Source organism: Lygodium microphyllum, chromosome 6 (genome assembly GCF_053477565.2).
Source record: "Lygodium microphyllum isolate KBCC chromosome 6, Lygodium_microphyllum_v1.1.10, whole genome shotgun sequence".
Classification (NCBI taxonomy): Eukaryota; Viridiplantae; Streptophyta; class Polypodiopsida; order Schizaeales; family Lygodiaceae; genus Lygodium; species Lygodium microphyllum.
The window spans coordinates 133,897,170-133,916,754 of record NC_141140.1 but is presented as its reverse complement, the minus strand read 5'-3'; the positions used below and the strand labels follow the sequence as shown (position 1 = coordinate 133,916,754).

Sequence of the window (19,585 nt, the reverse complement as noted above, 5' to 3'; positions counted from 1 at the left end):
AAAGCATTAACTACCTTAACAAAGGCATGAAGTATAAGAACCACATGATTAAGCTGCTTCGAACTGGTATATAATGAGATGTGCCCCTTAGGTCACTCTGTCATTAAGAGAACAGATTCAGAAAGGGGGAAAAACTGTGCAAAACCACCACTCTACACATGTTGAGAAGGTACCATGAAAGCTGCCAGTTGTTGCCAGCAACAGTGTGCCATCACCACAGATACTAGACTTGCATGTGCATGTGCATGCATGTGCATGAAATGCACACCTGCAATGGAACCTGCGCATGCTAGATGATCAACCACAGAGAGAAGAATTCGGTCGAAACTCTGTTCCATCTTACCTGTAGGTTCTAAGGCATGTAAGACTACGTTCACCCCAACAGGAAGAGTACAATGAACCAAAACGAATCACTATTTTTATGTCCAACTGCTCATGCTTTAAAACAGTATGCAAAAGGCAGAGAAAAACAGAGTATCTTTCTGAGCTTTCTTGACGTCTGTATGCTTGCATCTTCTTCTAGAGTTAGCATGCCTGCAACTCACCCTTTAGCAGTCTAGCAAAAAAAACAAAAAGAGGGCCTGCACATGCAATAGACACTCTATGTTTTAATGTAAAAATTGCAGTATCACATGCAATGTCACTCATGCAGGTGTCAGAGAGCTAAAAAACCATTTGCTCCAGAAACTTGTGCATAAGTTCCTCTTTCCGGCCATCCATTGGAAAGCCCACTTTCTTTCCATGCACAAGAGTAAGATTACAGTATACCCATAAAGTAGAGCAACAAAGCTTTTGCCCAGAGAAAACCTAGTGCATACAGTTGTACAATTACACCAAAAGCATGATTTTCCAAATAGTGGCTGATACTCACCCGCAGATACTACCAATAAGCCATGTTTAATGTGTCAAAGAAGGGACAGCTCAGTTCTTCAGGTACCTTGGGGTTCTCAACCACTTGAAAACTTCTGTAGACAGGGAAACTTTTCTAGCATGGAACCATTGGTGATGATGTGTAACAAAAGGAAGCCAACCATCCAAGCATGTACCTTCAAAGACTTCCCAAGGTGCATGTCTCGGCTTGCACCAGTACCCCACAACCCCAAGATGGCTTAGCATCTGTTCCTGAGAGCAGAAAGAAAGTGCCCAATGCATATAAATACACCTGCTGAACAGAAGTGAATGTTGATGTTTCAAGGAAACTTCCTTCAGATGGGCATCCTCTGTCAAATATGCTTAGCCATCCAGGCACATCTCATGCATGCAAATGTAAAGGGAGGCAAATGATGGGCACAGGTAGAAATCCAGCAAAAAGTTGCTGGATCAGCCATAGCATTGTGATCAAATAAGGTGAAACGTCTGGCTAGAATCAGCATTCAAAATGCTTTGTGAATGTAATGCCATGACAGCATGTCACTGTTAAATTTCACAACAGTGACCAAGGCCAGTTCTACTTGTTTGGAGGATCAGTAAGGTAGCGTATTCTTGATGGGCATGTTAAAGATGTGCATAATCCAAGTCCCTGCATGTATACGTTTGGTTCTCCCATTGTCAGTAATGCGCATACACGCTGAAAGTGAGCTGAAGTGCACCAATTTGTTGAGCACAATGCATATATTTTCAAAAGTCACACCTACCAGTTGATTAAGCCTCGATTTCTTTGGCTTTCCTGAATATCGCTGACCTGTTATCTTGACCAGGTCCTCCAAAATTTCTTTGCGCGTAAGCACAAGATGAAGTTTGGGTAACTTCAAAGGTGCAGGAGGAGGGGGTTCTTCTGTAGCGAGCTTCCTTGTGGCTCCCCTAGTTCTCTTTGTGCCTGTGACATTTGGAGCATCTAGAGCAGCAGCACTTTCACTATCAGCAGTCCTGAACAATCAAAATTAAGATATTGGAGTGACACACACCTCTGTTGAATATGTGAAATGTACATATGCATGAAATGTGCGGACCTAGACAGGACTCTGTTACCTGAACTAACATGTGAGATTATAGTTTTGGAATCTGCATGCTTGTGAGAATTTGAAAGAGGTGCACCACCAATAACTCTGCAGTGCGCAGACCTATGTGCTGCCCATACTAACATGCAAAATCACACTGTTTTAAGCTCCATATGGAAACACAAAGAGTGGGGTATACAGTGCCTGTAAAAATGCGTATGTATCTTGTATTCACATCTAGTTTGTGAAAACTGTAACAATGAATTATGTCTGGCCATGTTGTAGTGAATGGCCTTGTGCATGAAGACTGTACCTCTTCACAGATTCCAGCTCATGATTGACAGATGTTTGTGTCAACCGTCTCCTCCGCTTTGGGGGTAAAGTCAGTTGTTGAGCAGCATCAGGAGATGTCTCAGCATGGGGAGCCTGCCTCCTGACCACAAGCTGGTCATCTTTACTGCATTTTCGAAGTCGGCTGCCTGCATCATGCTTTTGCTCAGCAGCAGAGGCCTTTCCTTTTGCAAGCTTGACCTTCTTCACCTCGGAAGAAAGCTCTTTGTGTTGCTTTTTTGATTGCGGCGATTGGCATTCTTGCTTCTTGGGTCCAAGTATTGAGTCATCTGCAATCTTTTGCCCTGTGAATCCTGCGCATGATGGTGCCTCCGCAACCCTTCTGTCCTCAACCACACCACCTGATAGTTTTCCTGATTCATCGCTGCTGGAAAGCCTATGAAAACACACCCATTGTTCACTTTGCCTGATTCAATCATTGTTGGAAAGCTTGTAAACACATACAACTACCATTGTTTAACATACAACTCTGTCTCTAGTGAATTGGTCAGAAACATATAAGATCGATCCATTTTTCACCTGTGCCTTTGACTCTTTTTTATCCTGGTTGCTGTCTGTTCAATTCCATCTCGCCTCTTGTGTGCTCCATCGAACACTGCTCTTGCACTGCAAATAAAGAAAAATGACACAAAGGGATAAACCAAGATTCCCCTTTTGCATCCAGGGAGTTAAAGAATGTGATTTTGGCATTCAAGAACCTGCACAGTTGTTGCTGCCAATCAATGAATTTCTCGCTGCTGGGGATGGCGGTTCTGTGCGGCCCTGCGGCCTGCATGATCAAACAGGAAGGAGAAAAAAGGGATAAATCAAATATTGCCCCAAATTTCACGGTACAAAGAGGCTCTAAAGATCAAGACAACCATTGCAAACATAGACAACAAAAACAAAGCAGCACAATGAATGATTATGGAAAGGAGGGAGTGAGGAACAGAGTAAGAGAGAGTGGCAAACCATGTCTGATGCTGTTGTTGCGGCTGCCATGGTGGTCAGAAGCTCAGCAGTCCAAAGTTGACATGTTTCTTTAATATGTGTGTGTGTGTGTGTGTGTCTGTGTCTGTGTGTGTTTGAGAGAGAGAGAGATTGTTATACAAACACCTTGTGATCTAGAAGGCAGCCTGCATGCTGGACCCAAAAGCGTCAATATAATAAAAAGAGAGAGAGAGAGAGAGAGAGAGGATGGTGGTAGAAATGGAACACGAGAAGATGAAATTGCAAGAAAGAAAGAAACACAACACATAAACATGAACAAAAATATTAGTATATTAGTCTTAGACTATTAGAACTAGAATTCTTGTTAATTATCATTAACAACATATACCCATATTGCATACTACAACATATATATACATAAAGATGAGGATGAACTTGCAAGAAAGAATGATTTTGTCTTATGATTTGAAAGAGAGAAAAGTTTTATTATTATTATTATTACTATTATCAGTGAGCAACTCTATATCTAAGTTGTTATCAGGCATATACTTATATGGATATCAGAAGCTATCAAGCTAATAAAATAGATAAGATATATCCATCTTCAAAAGGAGGAGGATTCAGAATTGGCATCCTCTCTCTCTCTCTCTCTCTCTCTCTCTCTCTCTCTCTCTCTCTCTGTGTCTGTGCAGAATTGGGAAGTTGGAACCCATGTTGACAAACCATTTTCCTGCAAGAACTAAGTTTGCTGGAAGTAAACCATTCATTACCCTGTACTAGGGGATGAATTGTTTGCTGTGAGAAATTAATTCCTGTGTGAAGAAAAGGGTTGTATGTGTGTGTGTGTGTGTACAGTGTATGTGTGGAGAGAGAGAGAGAGAGAGAGAGAGAGAGAGAGAACATTTTAAATTCCTGTGACACCCTGACCCAACACATATCAATCACCATTGAACATACCCAATTCTTTGGCAAAAGCAGAAGCTTGTCAATTCCACTGGTCCACCAAACAGTAACATTGATGATGATAATAATAGTAATAAATTATCACACAAAGGCACCCAGTTCGCTCACAGGCAAAAAAAAAAAAAAAAAAAAAAAAACCCCATAAAAGAAAAAAGGAAAATTAGATTTGAAAGACCGAAATTACATTTTGAACCGCTGCTTTCTCCTGAGCAAATATAATAAGATTCAAAGGAAGAAAAAAAATATGGGCCATTTTCGCTCTTTTTATCAGCTCGCAGAATGCTTTTCTGACTGCCGCCATCACTCTTTATATTTATCGTTGGAAAGCGAAAAGGCGCCCAGATAATATGGGTTTGTAAAATACATTATACATACATATGTCATAAGGCTATTTCTGGCCGCCCAAACCCCCAATAAAACAAGCCTTGGACGTGGCATCATGTACTTACTTCCTTACACCCTTCTGTTCTGTGTGTAGACTACTAGATTGCTAAGACCCCTAATGGCTCACAAGTGCCATAGGTGTTGCTCACACTCTCCGTGAGCCTCGAGACCAAATCGAAACAAACCCTTAGTGTATCAAAGGCCAACTAAACAACATCTAATTGTGATCAAGTCTCGCATTGAAACCCAGCTCTCTAGTTCTGGGTCTACTGCAGGCCAGTACACAACATTAAGGTGGTGCCAACCCTTTGCATTTGCAAGACATCATGGAACTTTCCTAAATGCCGTTTAAAGATAGAAGGCCATGCTATTGAAAACTATGGTAAATTGGTAGAGTGTGAAAAGTCCCTAAGCATGCATTGGGACCACAACATTCTCAAATCATAGGATTCCTCTAAGGATGTATGTATATATGTGCATGATTGTGTTTTATGTGTGTGAATACATATTTAGAAGTAGACCGCAACCAACTAAGATCCCATCCCTTCTTTGGATGTTAAGGGGAAACTCAACCATGTTGAAGGTTTGCATGAAAGATAAGAGTAATTCATAGTAGATCTGATTGAAACCAATGAAGGTATGCCTCGCTATAATCATAAACTTTATTTTGGATCAAGAGGGGGGCGGGGGGGGGAACACATGCGTGTATGTGTGCGGGGGTGTGGGTGGGTGGGTGGGTGGGTGGGTGAGTGTATGTATACACACACATGTGGGGGGGTGGATGGGGATGTGTGTACATGTGTGTTGTAATACAAAAGAAAATGGAGACATTCTCAAAACATTGTCAAGCTAAACTTATATAGGTTCGGCTTGGCAATTGCATCCTAGGAAGCTAGCAAGGCCATGTAGGTTCGACTCGGCATATGCCAAAAATATACTTTCTTCTTGTCTTTACTTTAATAATACTTTTGGCAAAGATAAAGAGTGGAAGCAAGCTAGGCTAGCTTGAGGGGCCAAATAAGAGGGCCAACTTCATGGACTATATTACGTTTGGTGTTTTTGTTGAGTGCACACATGCACACACATGTGTTTAAACACATGTACATAGTAGGTATTTATGAAGACGTTTGTTGTGTGTGTTGTGTGTGCATGTGTGCATGTGTGCACATGCATGGATGTACGCAAAAAGAAATCCACAAATTGACTAGAGTTTTCTCAAGAGAGAAATACAAAATTATCAATCTTTGCAATATGTATCAATGGCTATGTCTATTACAATTAGTTGCAAATCAAGTTGCATATCATTAGTGATTTTGGTTCACCTCTTGTGGTGGGTGACTTTAATATTTGAGATCTCTATACAGCAATCAAGCCACCTCTAAACAAGAGCCAATGAATGGCTATTGTCCTACTAATATGAAGAGAGGGGAACAAGATCTAACAAAATGTGGAGATAAGAGGTAAAGGTGAAAAAGGGAAGTTAAATAAAAACCATTGCATGAACAAGGGTTAGAACAAGAAGACAAGATGCAACATCTGACCTTAAATGATTTACATAATGTAAAAGCATGTTTATACAAACAAGAAGACAAACTAAAACATTTACATTTAAAAGCACCAAATTATTATGCCCATATAAGAGAGCAATGAGGGAGTCCGTCCTATTAAAAATGGTTCGTAAAAGTGTGAACAAATGAATATTTGTGTGTAAGGACATACAAATGACGATGGAAAAAATATTGGAAGATGATTTCTTATTTTAAAAGAAGAGATAGAGAAAGTTGGGCCATTGACATGCTAATTAATGATTGAATAATTTTTTTGGGAAAAAATAAAATAAATACTCTCAATACTTTCATGTTGAGAGAAAGTATTCTCAAGATTATCATCCTTAACCATTTTCAAATGGGATAGAATAAGTGAGAAAGTAAGTTGACTTTCTCATGTGAAGGACTCAAGAACTTGGCCTTTTTACAAAGGTTCCTCCCCCTTGTAGTCTTCTCATTTTAAAACATCATTTTAAGTTATTGAACAGTGTTGATATCCTTCACATATTATGCACAGTATGATCATGATGGAAAAGTGCATACATGTCATCAAGCATTGTTTTTTCACAAAGTTCACATTTCCCATATGATATTGAGTGCAAGTTGATTGTTCTAAAGCTTTCCTCTTAAATGTGGTTGTTTTTAGGCTAGCTCACTTGCTTCTAAAGATTGATAGGTTATAGAAGGAGAGGCATAAAGCTAAATGCTATCAAAATTACAATAAGAATTTTAGGAAAATAAGATGATGTTTTAATTTAATTTTGTAGATTTTTAACATCATCTAATTGCCAATACTGATTGCTCATGCTCGATAGTTAAATGGCAGAGAGGACTTATGTGATTTGTGCTTGGTTCAATAGATTATTGAGTGAATATGTCATTCTTCTAAGAGCACTTATGGTGCACAAGGGATATTTATTTATTGGTAACTTGAAAGGGATATTTATTTATTGGTAACTTGAGTAGCGATGAATTATTTTTTTATTTTATTGATGTATATCTTGAATAGATTAGGACTAATGTTTTTAGATCTTATGTTTAGGAAAGATAGTCTACTTTTGAGAAAAGAATGTGGTGCAAGGAAGAGAAATGTATAGCCCTATTTTGGGATATCCTTTATATTTTGAGCACTAAGATAATAAAATCCAATAAATGCATGCATGGGCAATGTCCTCACCCATGCTAGGGACAAATTGTACCCAATTGGTCTCTTGTGCAATTTTCTCTCTCAACTTTACTTTCTTGCAATTAGTGGTTCTCTCAATTTTCTTCAATTTTGTTCTAACCTATGGAGAATTCTTGTAGCACTAAATCCTCTCGTGATGTGAATTTTGGTGTGGAACCATGTTAGTCTTGTTACAAATCATCTTTTCTAATAGAAAGCCTTTATGTATTTCAGAATTATTTTACAAGATAGGTTCACTCCTAGGGTTTTGATATCACAAGGAATAACATGTTTCAAAGCTCAAGAAGAAGGGCTTTGACCTTCGAGCTCATGAAATGCACAAACATGCCTTCCCAACTATGCTAGCTACTTGTACAACATAATTATAATTGTACACAAGGATGGGAAGGATTAAACCCTTAATGATGTTGAGGTGATCAATCAAGCTTTTTCTTCAAACTACAAGCATCATGTCTTTATTGAATTGCATTGTTAGTTCAACACCCAACCTCTACATAGAAAAGTTGTAGCTATCAAATGTCATGGGCGGACCTATGATAAAATCACACAAGCACATGCATTCATTACATGTGTGCATACACACACATAAACATTATGTGTAATTTTATGCCACAATTATCTTACATAAAAATCTCAAATCTATTCTTTGTACCATTAAGTATGGCATCGTGAATAAACATTTATCTAAGTATAAAGGCAAAGTTATTTTTGCATAATGCTTAGAGATTTTATGTGTTAAAAATTTGGCTTAGAGAATTTATGGCATTTATTGCTCTAACTTGATAAGGCCTAGATGTAGCTAATGTAACCAAAATGATTGAAAATCTTAAACGATTCCATTTCTTTGGATCATTTTCTATTCTAAACGAGATTTTATCATGTGTCCTTTATCTCTTCAATAAGTTAAAAATTTTGAAAGTAAACTTGTGAGGCTATGATGGTCTTATATTCTTTTGCATGAATTGTTCCAACCAAAGTCTTGCTCCAAGCAAAGGTGTGAACCAAATCTTAGCATTACTGTTTCCATTCCACTCTAGCTAATAGCTCAAGGAGGTTGCAAACCAATTTTGAGTATAGAAGAATTAATTATATGATGTTATTGGTCCCTTTTGGGCTAAAAATACTCTTGAAAAAGTATTCCTTGTAAAGAGACTTGTTTTCTCCAACTAGGGTAAAGGGGCCAATAAAGTAGTGCCCTCTAAAAGGAAAACACACCCCACCCCAATTGAGTGACAATTTTACAAGAAAGTTGTGGCTTTTTTAGCCACTTAACAATATAATATGAATTTTTTAAAATTACAAATGAGCTTGACTTAAGTCAAACAATTGGGCCATGTAAAATCTTTTATATTTTAGATTGTATAAAACCCTAAAGCAATGCATCCTCTAGTGTCACTCTATTGGCCCCTCACTGTCCCTCTTTTATGAACCTTTCAATTGTAACTAAGGCTACTTGATAAAAATATCAAAATGTCCTAATATTTTTTCTTTGAGCTCTATATAATATAAATAGTTTGACCATTAAAAAACATTTATTCAACTCGCTTGGAAAAAAAAATTTATAATGGAGAATTGTTAGATGACAATCTATTGGCCCCTTTACCCTAGATAGTGCTTCACAAGCTAGTCTGCAACCACCAAAGCCTACAGGGATGTATCCATAAATGACATGGATTCCTTTTAATGCACATTGATCCCTTCTTTCTAGGAACCACCACCTTTTTGGAGCAAGCTTGAGAATCGATATTTTTGGCATCCCTAGAAAGAGTTCTTTTCTAATGCAATGTGTAAGTATATTAAGGGCAAGAATACATGTACACCACCAAAAGATTAGGAATTGTATATTCTAGGAGTCCATAGCCAAAAGCTTACTTACAATCCCATAAGAGGGCTTTTTCTTTCCTAACTTCCAAAGGACATTCTCAAGCACAACATACCAACACCATGCATCATGCAAAATGGAGCTCCCATATCTTACAATTATATTTCGTTGTCGAAAAGCCTCGAACCCCCAAAGGGCTTCCCAAACATACCCCCTTTTCCAAACCTCCCTTTTTCAATCAAAACCCCCTCCCCTCCCCTCTTTCTCACTTGTAATATCTCATTTTCTCTTCTCCCTCCCTTTTTTCATTAAAAGCCCCTTTCTTCCCCCCTCTCACCTCCCTTTTTAAAATTAAAACCCCCCCTCTCTCTCACTTATAATCTCTCTCTTTATTTTCCCCCTCCCTTTTTTAATTAGATTCCTCCCCCCTCCCCCCCCTCTCTCTCTCTCTCATGTGTAGGGCCTAGGTTTTCTGTGTGTGTGTGTGTGTGTGTGTGTGTTAGATTAAACTTTTTAATTTAAACTTCTCTTTTAATTAAATATTTTAAAAGATTTTCTAATTTAATTTTTTAAAACATAGTTTTTTATGCACTTCGAGAGAGAGAGAGAATAATAATAATAATAATAAGGATTAAAAAAAGAAGACAAAGAGAGAGGGAAAAGAGGAAAGAGAATAGTCTTTTTTCAATTAAACCTTTTTTTTCTCCCCCTCCCCCCTCTCTCTCATGTGTAGGGCCTAGGTTTTCTTTCTTTCTCTCTCTCTCTTTCTCTCTCTCAGTTCGATTAAACTTTTTAATTAAATATTTTTAATTTTTTAAATTTAAACTTTTTCGAACATAGCTTTTCACACACTTTGAGAAGAAGGAGGAGGAGGAGGAGGAGGAGGAGAAGAAGAAGAAGAAGAAGAAGAAGAAGAAGAAGAAGAAAAAGAAAAAGAAGAAGAAAGAGAAAAAGATAGAGAGAGAGAGGGGAAAGATAAAATAGAACAGTATTTTAAATTAAATTTTAAATATTATTTTTGACTTAGAGAGAGACAGAGAGGGAATATAATTTGAATGAGAGAGAAAATAGGGGGAGAGAAATGAGAAAAATAGAGAGAGAAGAAAAAATATAGAGAGAGAAAAGAGAGCAAGAGAACAAAACTTGAAAGAGGGAGGAAAAGAAAGAGAGAGAGAGAGAGAGAAACAGAAAGAAGAGGAGAGGGAGGGAGAGAGAGGGGGAACAGAGAGAGAAGCGAGAAAATATAAAATTTAAGAGAGAGAGATAGAGAGGAAAAGAAAAAATAAAAAGAGAGGAGAGAGGGGGGAGAAGAAAAAGGGAGAGAGAGATAGAGAGAAGAAAAGGGGAGGGAGAGAGAGAGAGAGAGAGAGAGAGAGAGAGAGAGAGAGAGAGAGAGAGAGAGAAGAAGAAGAAGAAGAAGAAGAAGAAGAAGAGAGAATCTGAACACAAAGAGAGAATTATAGAGAGAGGAAAAATAAAATTTAAAAGAAAGAGAAAAGATAAAATTTTAAAGAGAGAAGAAGAAAAAAAAGGAAAATAGAGGAGAGGGGGAGAGAGAAGAAAAGCGGAGAGAGAGAGAGAGAGAGAGGAAGAAGAAGAAGTAGAAAGAGGAAAAGAGGAAGAGATGGGAAAAAAGAGAAATGAGAAAAAAAATTAATTTAAATATTTTGAGAGAGAGAGAGGAGAAGAAGAGAGATAAGTATATATAGGGAAAAGATAAAATTTATATCCTTTAAGAGAGACTGGGGGGAACACACACACACACACACACACACACACACACACACACACACACACACACACAGAGAACATGTAGAGAGAATTATAGAGAGAGGAAATGTACAATTTAAAGAGAGAGAGAGAGAGAATAAAAAATAGAGGAGAGAGAGAGAGAGAGAAAAGGAAAAGAGAGGAGAGAGGGGGGAGAATAAAAGGGGAGAGAGAGAGAGAGAATTAGATATAGGGAATTTGGGGGGAAAGAGAGAGAAAAGAAAAAAATTAGAAACAAAGCGGGAAAAGAAAGATGAGAAATGGATTGTTGAGCGAAGTAGCATGATAACTTTACTTGCCGCTTCAAGGTAGTGAAGCTGCTACAAAGTAGCATTGCGTTCCATGAGCGCGAAGTGTGTGCGAAAGACCAGTTTCTTCTTAATCAAAGACTCAGGCAAAAGAGTTAGAAGGTAACATATAACCATGAGCTTTCCTAGTGTTTGATGAGAAAACTTCCCTAATGTGATTTTGAAAGGAGGAGAATCTTTCCTTAATTAAACTAGCATTAGTGTGCTTTGGGTTGCCCAAAAAGCTTTATATTTTCAAACGTCATAATTTGAGTGTCTTCTTAAAATTCTTTTGTTGGGGCTTACCTATAAGAATGCTCGCTTATACTTTTAAGAACACTCTAAAATGGCTAAACAATCCTTAAACTCAATGAACACTATTGCTTATAATGCAACATGCATGAACACACATGTGACAACGTTTTGTAGTCTTGATGGTGTTGAGGTGTTATAGAATTATGTTATGTCCTACAAGTAAAAGGTTTCCAAAAGTGAGTGGAAAGACAAGGAATAGGTGCTTATCAATGTTAAGTGACAATCAATAGGCTTGATAAGATTAGCCAATGATTTTCCAATAATAAAATGCACTTGGTTTTCACCATTTTTTGGTGTGTTGTATGTGTATATGACCTTAAAAATTTATAAAAATACTTTAAAACATCTTAAAACACAAGGAAAACATGCGTGTGCGTGCGTATTGACTTTTTGACATTTTGATGTAAGTTGTCTTTAGCTATTTCAAAGTGATCATGTGTGTTTGTTTTGACCAAAATTTCAAACATTTAAATGTCATATGCATTTTTGTTTATCCTTTTTGCTAGCAAAGAAGATGCTCAATGCATTTAGTGAGCATCATTGCAAAATCAAATTGCTTCCTTTGCAACATTCTATGCCAAGGCTACCTTACATCAATGAGTAGATCAAGCTACAAATTGTTCAAGGTAATGTTAAGGAAAGGTTAACACATTTGTTCTATAACTAAGAACTATCACACAAAATAAATGCTTTTGATGGCTTCCATGTAAGTATATCCATGAATATTAGGCTATGATATGCATACTCTTTGTTTTGCTTAGTGTAATTTGCATCAACAAAAGAGAAGTGTATTGATTTCTTTTAATGCAATTAGAGTATTGACTCAACAAACCCAAGGTGTTGCTCCATATAGGTAAATTTTGTAGTGTAACACCAAAAGATTGTTCAGAAAACATTCTTCTTTTTATCAAGAAGTGCTTCCTTTTTAGGGAGATGTAAATATTTTACACACTTATATATTTCTTCTTGTGCATGTTAACAAAAGGAAGGGTATTATCATCTTCCTTTTTTCTACCTCCTCCACTATGCATGGACTACATAACATATCACAAAATGTACTTTGCTGTCATAACATTTTGAGTGTGCATATTGTTTCATGGGATTTTTGTACCTTAAATAATAAGAAAAATCCACCTCCTCTGTAGTATTTTCTAAGGATTTTTGTATGTTGATAATAGAACATTATGTGACCTTACATTGCAAAATTGGGACAAAGAACTGGGAACAAATCAAACCGAATTAGGCTAATGTTCTTATCATTGACTTGACCCATGAAAAAGTTATTGGACAAGGACCAAGTACATCTACTTTTCATTCTACTAGTGACCTATCATGATTGGAACATTTTCTCACTTAGACCTTAACACCATACTCCTCAATCTTATAGTGTCAAAGAAGCACATTTTGGGTGCATTGAGAACTTATAAGACAAAACTCAAAAGTTCCTAAAAGTTTTCAAAGTAAATTTCCCACTTCTTGCCACTCTTATTTCTAGAATTGATGTGCAAGCAATGAAAATAAATAGTGTTCACCCAACAGTACTACTTTATGCTAATGGAAAAGTACCACCACAAGCATTTCAAAACTTGACCTTTAATTTAGCTTTTCTAACCTCGCTTTTGAACAATGCTCTTATCGTCTACATTTGAGTTGGCTTTACTTAGTTGTACCTCATTGAATTTTGACACAACATACATTATGCTTTTGTTGGTAGTACTATCGACCCATTACCTTTGTTGGCCTTAAAAGTTAGTTCCATATCAATAACTTCTAGAAGTTGTAGGCTTAAAATCAAAGCAATAAGAATTGGCTCTCAAACAGTGAAAATTTTACAAAGTTTACTCTAAAGATGACCCTAGTTGATTGTCTTCTTTAGTGTTATAGACAAAATCAAGTTGCTCAATATTGTTCCTTTTGAACCATCAATGATATGCATTCATTTGCAAAAGAAAGTGTTTGTCAACATCTTGTTTAATATTATGTTCTCATTTACATATGAAAAGTTAAGGACATGTTGCTTAGACCTTTGGAATTAATTTTTAATCAATGTGATTCAATAGTGTGACCATTATATGTTATTGAGTCTTGTTAATTACTCCAAAGGTTCAATTAATGTGGTTCAATGCCATGAACCATTATATGACACGAGCCTTGTTAGTTGTCATCTTGAGCATTTTGGGGAAAAATTTGTGATAAACATGGTGATCTAATCACAAGGACTTGCTTCAAAAAGGAACTCATTGAAATGGAAACAATAATTGTGTGCCATAGAGGATGATGATGGCAATCTAATGCTCAACATAAGGTGATCAAGCCAACAACAAAAAGAAATGAACACATTGAGCTTTTAGAAGGAATGTTATGCATACATGGTCAAGCATGAATAAAATTATTATAGAAAATAAGTGAAGTGTTTGATCATCATTAAACTCCCCAAAGAAGATGGGTGCAACTTCATGCATATGGGACTTGGTTTAGATATGCCAACATTGTAGTCCCCAATTGCAATGAAGAACCTATATATATAACATAGAGTGCAAAGATCCACTAAACACAATATGACAATGTTGTAGTACCCAATTTCCTTTTTCATCTTTCGAAAAAACTATTCAATGTATTATCACCAAGAAAGGTGTGTTGAGTTGGAGCTACAACAATGGTGAGGAAAAGAGATTGGGGAGATGATCACTATGGTAGCAAGATTTTTGCATGTGTGGGGAGATTGGAAAGAGATGGGAGATAGGTAGTGGCTTGTGCCGAGGAAATTGGAAAGAGATAAGAGGTAGGTAATGGATTGGCAAAGTTGACTAACTATCATTATGGTGAGAGGAGGCCAAACTTGCAGCCTAACATGAAGAATACAGCAAGCAAGATAGCACTAGAATATGTGAGATTGCCATCATCATCCTTCCCATCATTATCAACAACATTTTGTCATGGAGGAGAGGGTTGGATGTTAGAACAAACATATAATTTATTTTCCTTTTAGTTTAAATGGGGATAAATGTGCACCCTATGAAAGCCTATCCAATGTGGTGCTCCTATCCCTATGGGAAGCCTATGTAAAGAGAAATTTGATAATTGTGCATGAATGTTGAGGTGCCCCTCATGCCCAATTGTGATGCAAGCCTCATAGCAAAGAATATCCATGAAGGAATTAGCAACAATGACCTCCAAGAATAGGCTAAACCTCATGTAGGTAGGGGCTTCTCTAGATTATTACTTTTTAGCAATCTGACTATATCCTAAGGCATATCCCTACTCAACTTGGAGACAAATATCGAGTTCCTATGCAAGTTTTTCCATAAAGGTAAGAACCTCAACCTCCTCCCACATAGGTGATGCCTATTAGAAGGATAGAAACATGTCAATGCATGAGTAATGCATCACCACTTTGATTAGATGTGGTGACCTTCTAGCTACCACAATGTGGTGACATTCTAACTAACACTTTGATTAGATGTTGTGACCTTCTAGCTACCATACCTACCTTTGATATCTTACCATGTAAAACCAAAGTTGTCTTCTTTTGGAACACTATCATCCATGGGATATGTTGTTACCAGATCTTGGAATCTTTGTGATTGTATAAACTCATGCTTCATGCCAAGGTGAAGCCTATATGTTTGCTAGCTTCCTCAAAGCTTGCACTAACATAGGGTGCTTAATCAAGACTAGACATTGCACATCAGTGTCTAGTGTGTCTTATATGCAACAATGGGACATTGGTAGAGCATTTATTCCTTCAAAAGTTCAACCACCCCTATGGCTCAAGCTATCTCTCACATAGTTGTCTCATACTTGAACTCTAAACTATCTATGCTCTCTCTCTCTTTACTCAAACCCATGAATGAAAGAAGGCAAGATGATTCACAAGGTGTAGTAGAATCACCCATCTTACCTCTTTACCATTGTAGTCCAAAAGGAGGTGTGGGTGGACCCACAATTCAAGCAATGTTTCTCAAGTGATGACCCACCACACCTCCCACTTCAAACCAATGATTTTGTTTTCAAACACCTCTCTCGAAAAATTGATCCTAATTTGGTGAACAAGTCCTTAACTTGAGAGATACCTTATCGCATGTGACTATATGCTTCTATATGGATGTATATGGATAGCTATACTTTTTCTCTATATAAATAACGAATTTTGGTGATCAAAACTAACAATTTATGCTAATATTTTCAAAATTAGGCAATCATTATGATTTTGGGGGACTTAAAAATGACCCTATTTTTAATTAATTTTTTCTCTAAAGAAAAATGTTGCTTCAAATCATAAGTAGCCACCACCACTCTGAGTTAAGAAGAAGAAGAAGAAGAAGAAGAAGATCTTCTCTATGCCAATTTGTCACTCTCTCTTGCTCAACATCTTACCCTCTCAAGCTATAGAAACAAGAGGGAAAGAAGAGATGGGAGAAGATATTAAAATAGAGCTTCACCCTTAGTAGTTCTTCACTTTCTCTCACACTTGCACTCTTCCTCACTCTCAATCTATGGAGGTTGCAAGCCTTGTGAAAGTGAAAATAGAGATTAGAAGGTCAAAAGTTTTCACACACAAGAATGAGAGTTCAAATAATTTTTAGCACATGTAGGGTTTCTTCCATTTTTTAATCAATTCTCCTCTCTTTTACAATCTAACTTTTGTGACAAATGCGGGATCTAGAGCATGGCAAAGGCGGAAGCTATGGAGGATGGAAGGAGAAGTGTGGACTCATGATGGAAAAGACATTGTTTGTTACACAAGTGAGTTAGGTTCCAAGATTGAGACTTGGACTCATAAACACAATCTTGTGTATGTGGACAATGACATTGACACTTCACTGAAAAGAAAAGAGTACTATCATTGCATTAAGAAAAGGAAGTAAGTACAATGCTTTATAGGAAAGTAGGAAACTGCAGTAGGCACCATTGTGCATATTGGATAGGTTAGCCTGCATATCCTTGACCCTGAAGCTCCATACAAAGAGGCTGTTTGAGTGAGTGTGATTGCTGATTCTCAACACCCCTCCTCAATCACAACTAGAAAGGCACAAAGTGTGTAGAGGCTGTAATGAGAACCACCTGCAAAGTGTGGGCATACCACAAACATGGCAAAACACCAGAGGCTATCACAGAAAAGGCTAAGTGTGGGTACCATAACATGGTGTACATCCAGAGGCTGTAACAGGGGCCTCACAAAGTGTACAGGGACTGTAATGCCAAGTTACATAAGGAGTTTACAAAGCTTATGGCAGGAAGCATTAGGGCAAGGAAGTACAAGGCTTTTAAAACAGTCTATCAGAGTTATGAGAGTAGAAGGACTGATGAGTCTTGTCCTTCCGATCCTGGTGGTCTTCATCTTCATCTTCATCTTCATCTTTTGGTCCATGGTCTTCTTCTTCTTTATAGCTGCAAGATAGGCCTTTTGGGACCTCTTCCTAGCATGAAAGAACTTCTCAGTATGTCCGGTCCTTTTGCGGAAGTCACAAAAGAGCGGTTCCTTTTTACCTTTGTATTTGTTGTTTACATATAACATTTGTTCATCCTTTGAAGTGATGGGCTCTTCTTTGCTTTTAAGTTTCTTTTCTTCTTCTAACAGAGATGCCTGGATATCAACAAGTTTAGGATTTGGCATGTTGATTAAAGTTGTTGATACATTATTATATTCAGGAGGCAAACTCTTAAGTAGAACATCGATGCAAACATCTTCATCCATTTTAATGTTGATTCCTCCAAGTTGGGTTAGGAGTCCTTCCATGTAATTGAGATGTGTGGCAAGTGATGTGCTGGACTTCATTTCAAGCCTGAAGAACTCAATTAGGAGACCATACTTTGATAATTTAGATTGTGCACTGAACAGGGTGTCAAGTCTTTTCCATGTATCCTGTGAGGTCTCACAGTTATCCACATGGTGGATATAACTATCGTCTAGCTCGAGTTTGATAATGGCCTGGGCTCTATCATCATTCTTTTGCCAAGTAGTTGCAAGGTCCGCGTCCCGAGGTTTCTTCTCTTTGCCATTTGTGATGGCCCAGAGACCCTTTTTCATCAAGATGAGCTTGATGCGGGTTTGCCAGGTGTGAAACCCGACTCCTTTGAATCGAGCATTTGGAGAGTCTTTTCCCATGTTGAGGTTGCAAGATCAGCAGCAAATCAACACCAGAATTTTGAGATTTTATCAGTAGAAGAGCAGAATGCAGTGTGTCAAGAGACACAGTTAGTGACAGTGTGAAAACACACTATGTCAGTGTTGATGTTGAGCTTGATTCTTCTTGTTCGGGATCGTTCGATCGTTCTTCAATCTTCTCAGGTCCTTCCCCTCCTTGATTTGATGCTGGGTCAATGGATTAGAGTGACAGAGGCTTGGGTTGAGTGTCAGGAGAGAGAAAAACTGAGGAAAAAAAAGCTTGAGAAATTTTGGCTATGGTGGAATTAGGGTTTCTGAGACAGGGGCTTGGTTTTTTCAACATTGCAGGAGCTATACTTGATCATTTTCAAAAAATTTTACATGCCTAGGAAGTTGACTTCATGGGCTATCAAAGCCCCATGATAATCGTCAAGATCGTGGACTGTATGAAGTACGTAGGCAGCTCAAACAGATTCGGCGCAGTTTAGGACAGCAATGAAGAATTTGTGCAATGCCGAGGTCAGGGCGCAGCAATGTGATCAATTTTCATGCCAGGATGAAGCGTCTTGAGTAGAGGAACAACTCCCTAGAAGAAATCAAGAGCTAAAGTGGCTTGGTTGAGAAGTTATTGAAGCTCCAAGTGAGGTAGGTCATGTCTGGCTATGGCAGACATAGAGCAGAGATTGAGAATTTTCACAATGCTGAGCTCCAAATGGTCAAATGTCCTGGATTGATGTGATACAGGGAAGCTTTGTGAGTTGGAAATACTTTTCTAGAAGGAAGCTCCAAGAGATTTGACCTGTGGAGTGAGATATAAGCAGCTCAATCTGATAGGGTGCTGTTGGCTATGGCTGCCATGGAAGGTTCAGTGAGAGTAGAGTTGGGAGATGAAGTCATGAGCTGACATTGAGCTAGATTGAGGTTGAGAGGAATCAAGAGAGGCTGGAGAAGCAATGCCATGCCCAATTGGGCTCTGATACCATGTGACAAATGCGGGATCTAGAGCATGGCAAAGGCGGAAGCTATGGAGGATGGAAGGAGAAGTGTGGACTCATGATGGAAAAGACACTGTTTGTTACACAAGTGAATTAGGTTCCAAGATTGAGACTTGGACTCATAAACACAATCTTGTGTATGTGGACAATGACATTGACACTTCACTGAAAAGAAAAGAGTACTATCATTGCATTAAGAAAAGGAAGCAAGTACAATGCTTTATAGGAAAGTAGGAAACTGCAGTAGGCACCATTGTGCATATGGGATAGGTTAGCCTGCATATCCTTGACCCTGAAGCTCCATACAAAGAGGCTGTTTGAGTGAGTGTGATTGCTGATTCTCAACAACTTTGGCCTCGTGTTTTACTCATGATGACTTGTGAATGTGGTTCATGTAAAATTGAATAAGCTTTCTTACAACCTCTACAAATCTTGGGGGTTTTCTATTTTAACTTCAAGAAATTTTACTCCAAGAATGAGCCTGACTCTCACTCTATTTTTACAAATATATATTATAAGACTCGTATTTATAGCAATAGATGGGAAATTTTGTATATCCACCTTGTAGAAAAATTTCAAAATACTTTTGATACCAATAATTGGCATATTGCACCTGTTCTTCCATTTGGCTTTCTCTTCACAAGTTTAGTGCCTCTTTAAGTTAATATTTACCCCCCTTGCTAGCCAAGTGCTAGTCCCATGCCATGCTCTATTAAAGTTAGTAAAATGGAGTGGAGATCAAGGTCATGGAGGTATGTGGAACTCAATGGATTAGAAGGAAATGTATAGAATGGTAACTCATAACAAAGAAAGGAAAGGTTGATATTGTTGATAGCTTCCAAGGTTTCTCTCCAAGTGTATATGTGAAGACAAACACACTCTCCCTATGGGTTGTGAATATTTGACATTGTAATGGTGGCAATCACACAATATGCATTTGGGAGATGGGTCTAATGCTAGAAGACAGAAGCTCCTTTTGTATCTCAACA

The 19,585-nt window shown here is 37.8% G+C and overlaps 1 protein-coding gene across 1 annotated transcript; it reads right to left on the bottom strand.

Annotated features, from left to right (window-relative positions):
* Nucleotides 1-688: 688 nt before the first annotated feature.
* On the bottom strand, nucleotides 689-4,042 carry LOC148035160 (uncharacterized). Its single transcript, XM_087680129.1, has 6 exons — nucleotides 3,240-4,042; nucleotides 2,987-3,057; nucleotides 2,808-2,894; nucleotides 2,251-2,664; nucleotides 1,635-1,866; nucleotides 689-1,519 (listed from the first exon to the last, which is right to left on the bottom strand). The coding sequence occupies exons 1-6, from the start codon at nucleotides 3,267-3,269 to the stop codon at nucleotides 1,448-1,450; spliced, it is 906 nt and encodes a 301-aa protein (XP_087536255.1). The 5' UTR covers nucleotides 3,270-4,042; the 3' UTR covers nucleotides 689-1,447.
* Between the last annotated feature and the right edge of the window lie 15,543 nt (nucleotides 4,043-19,585).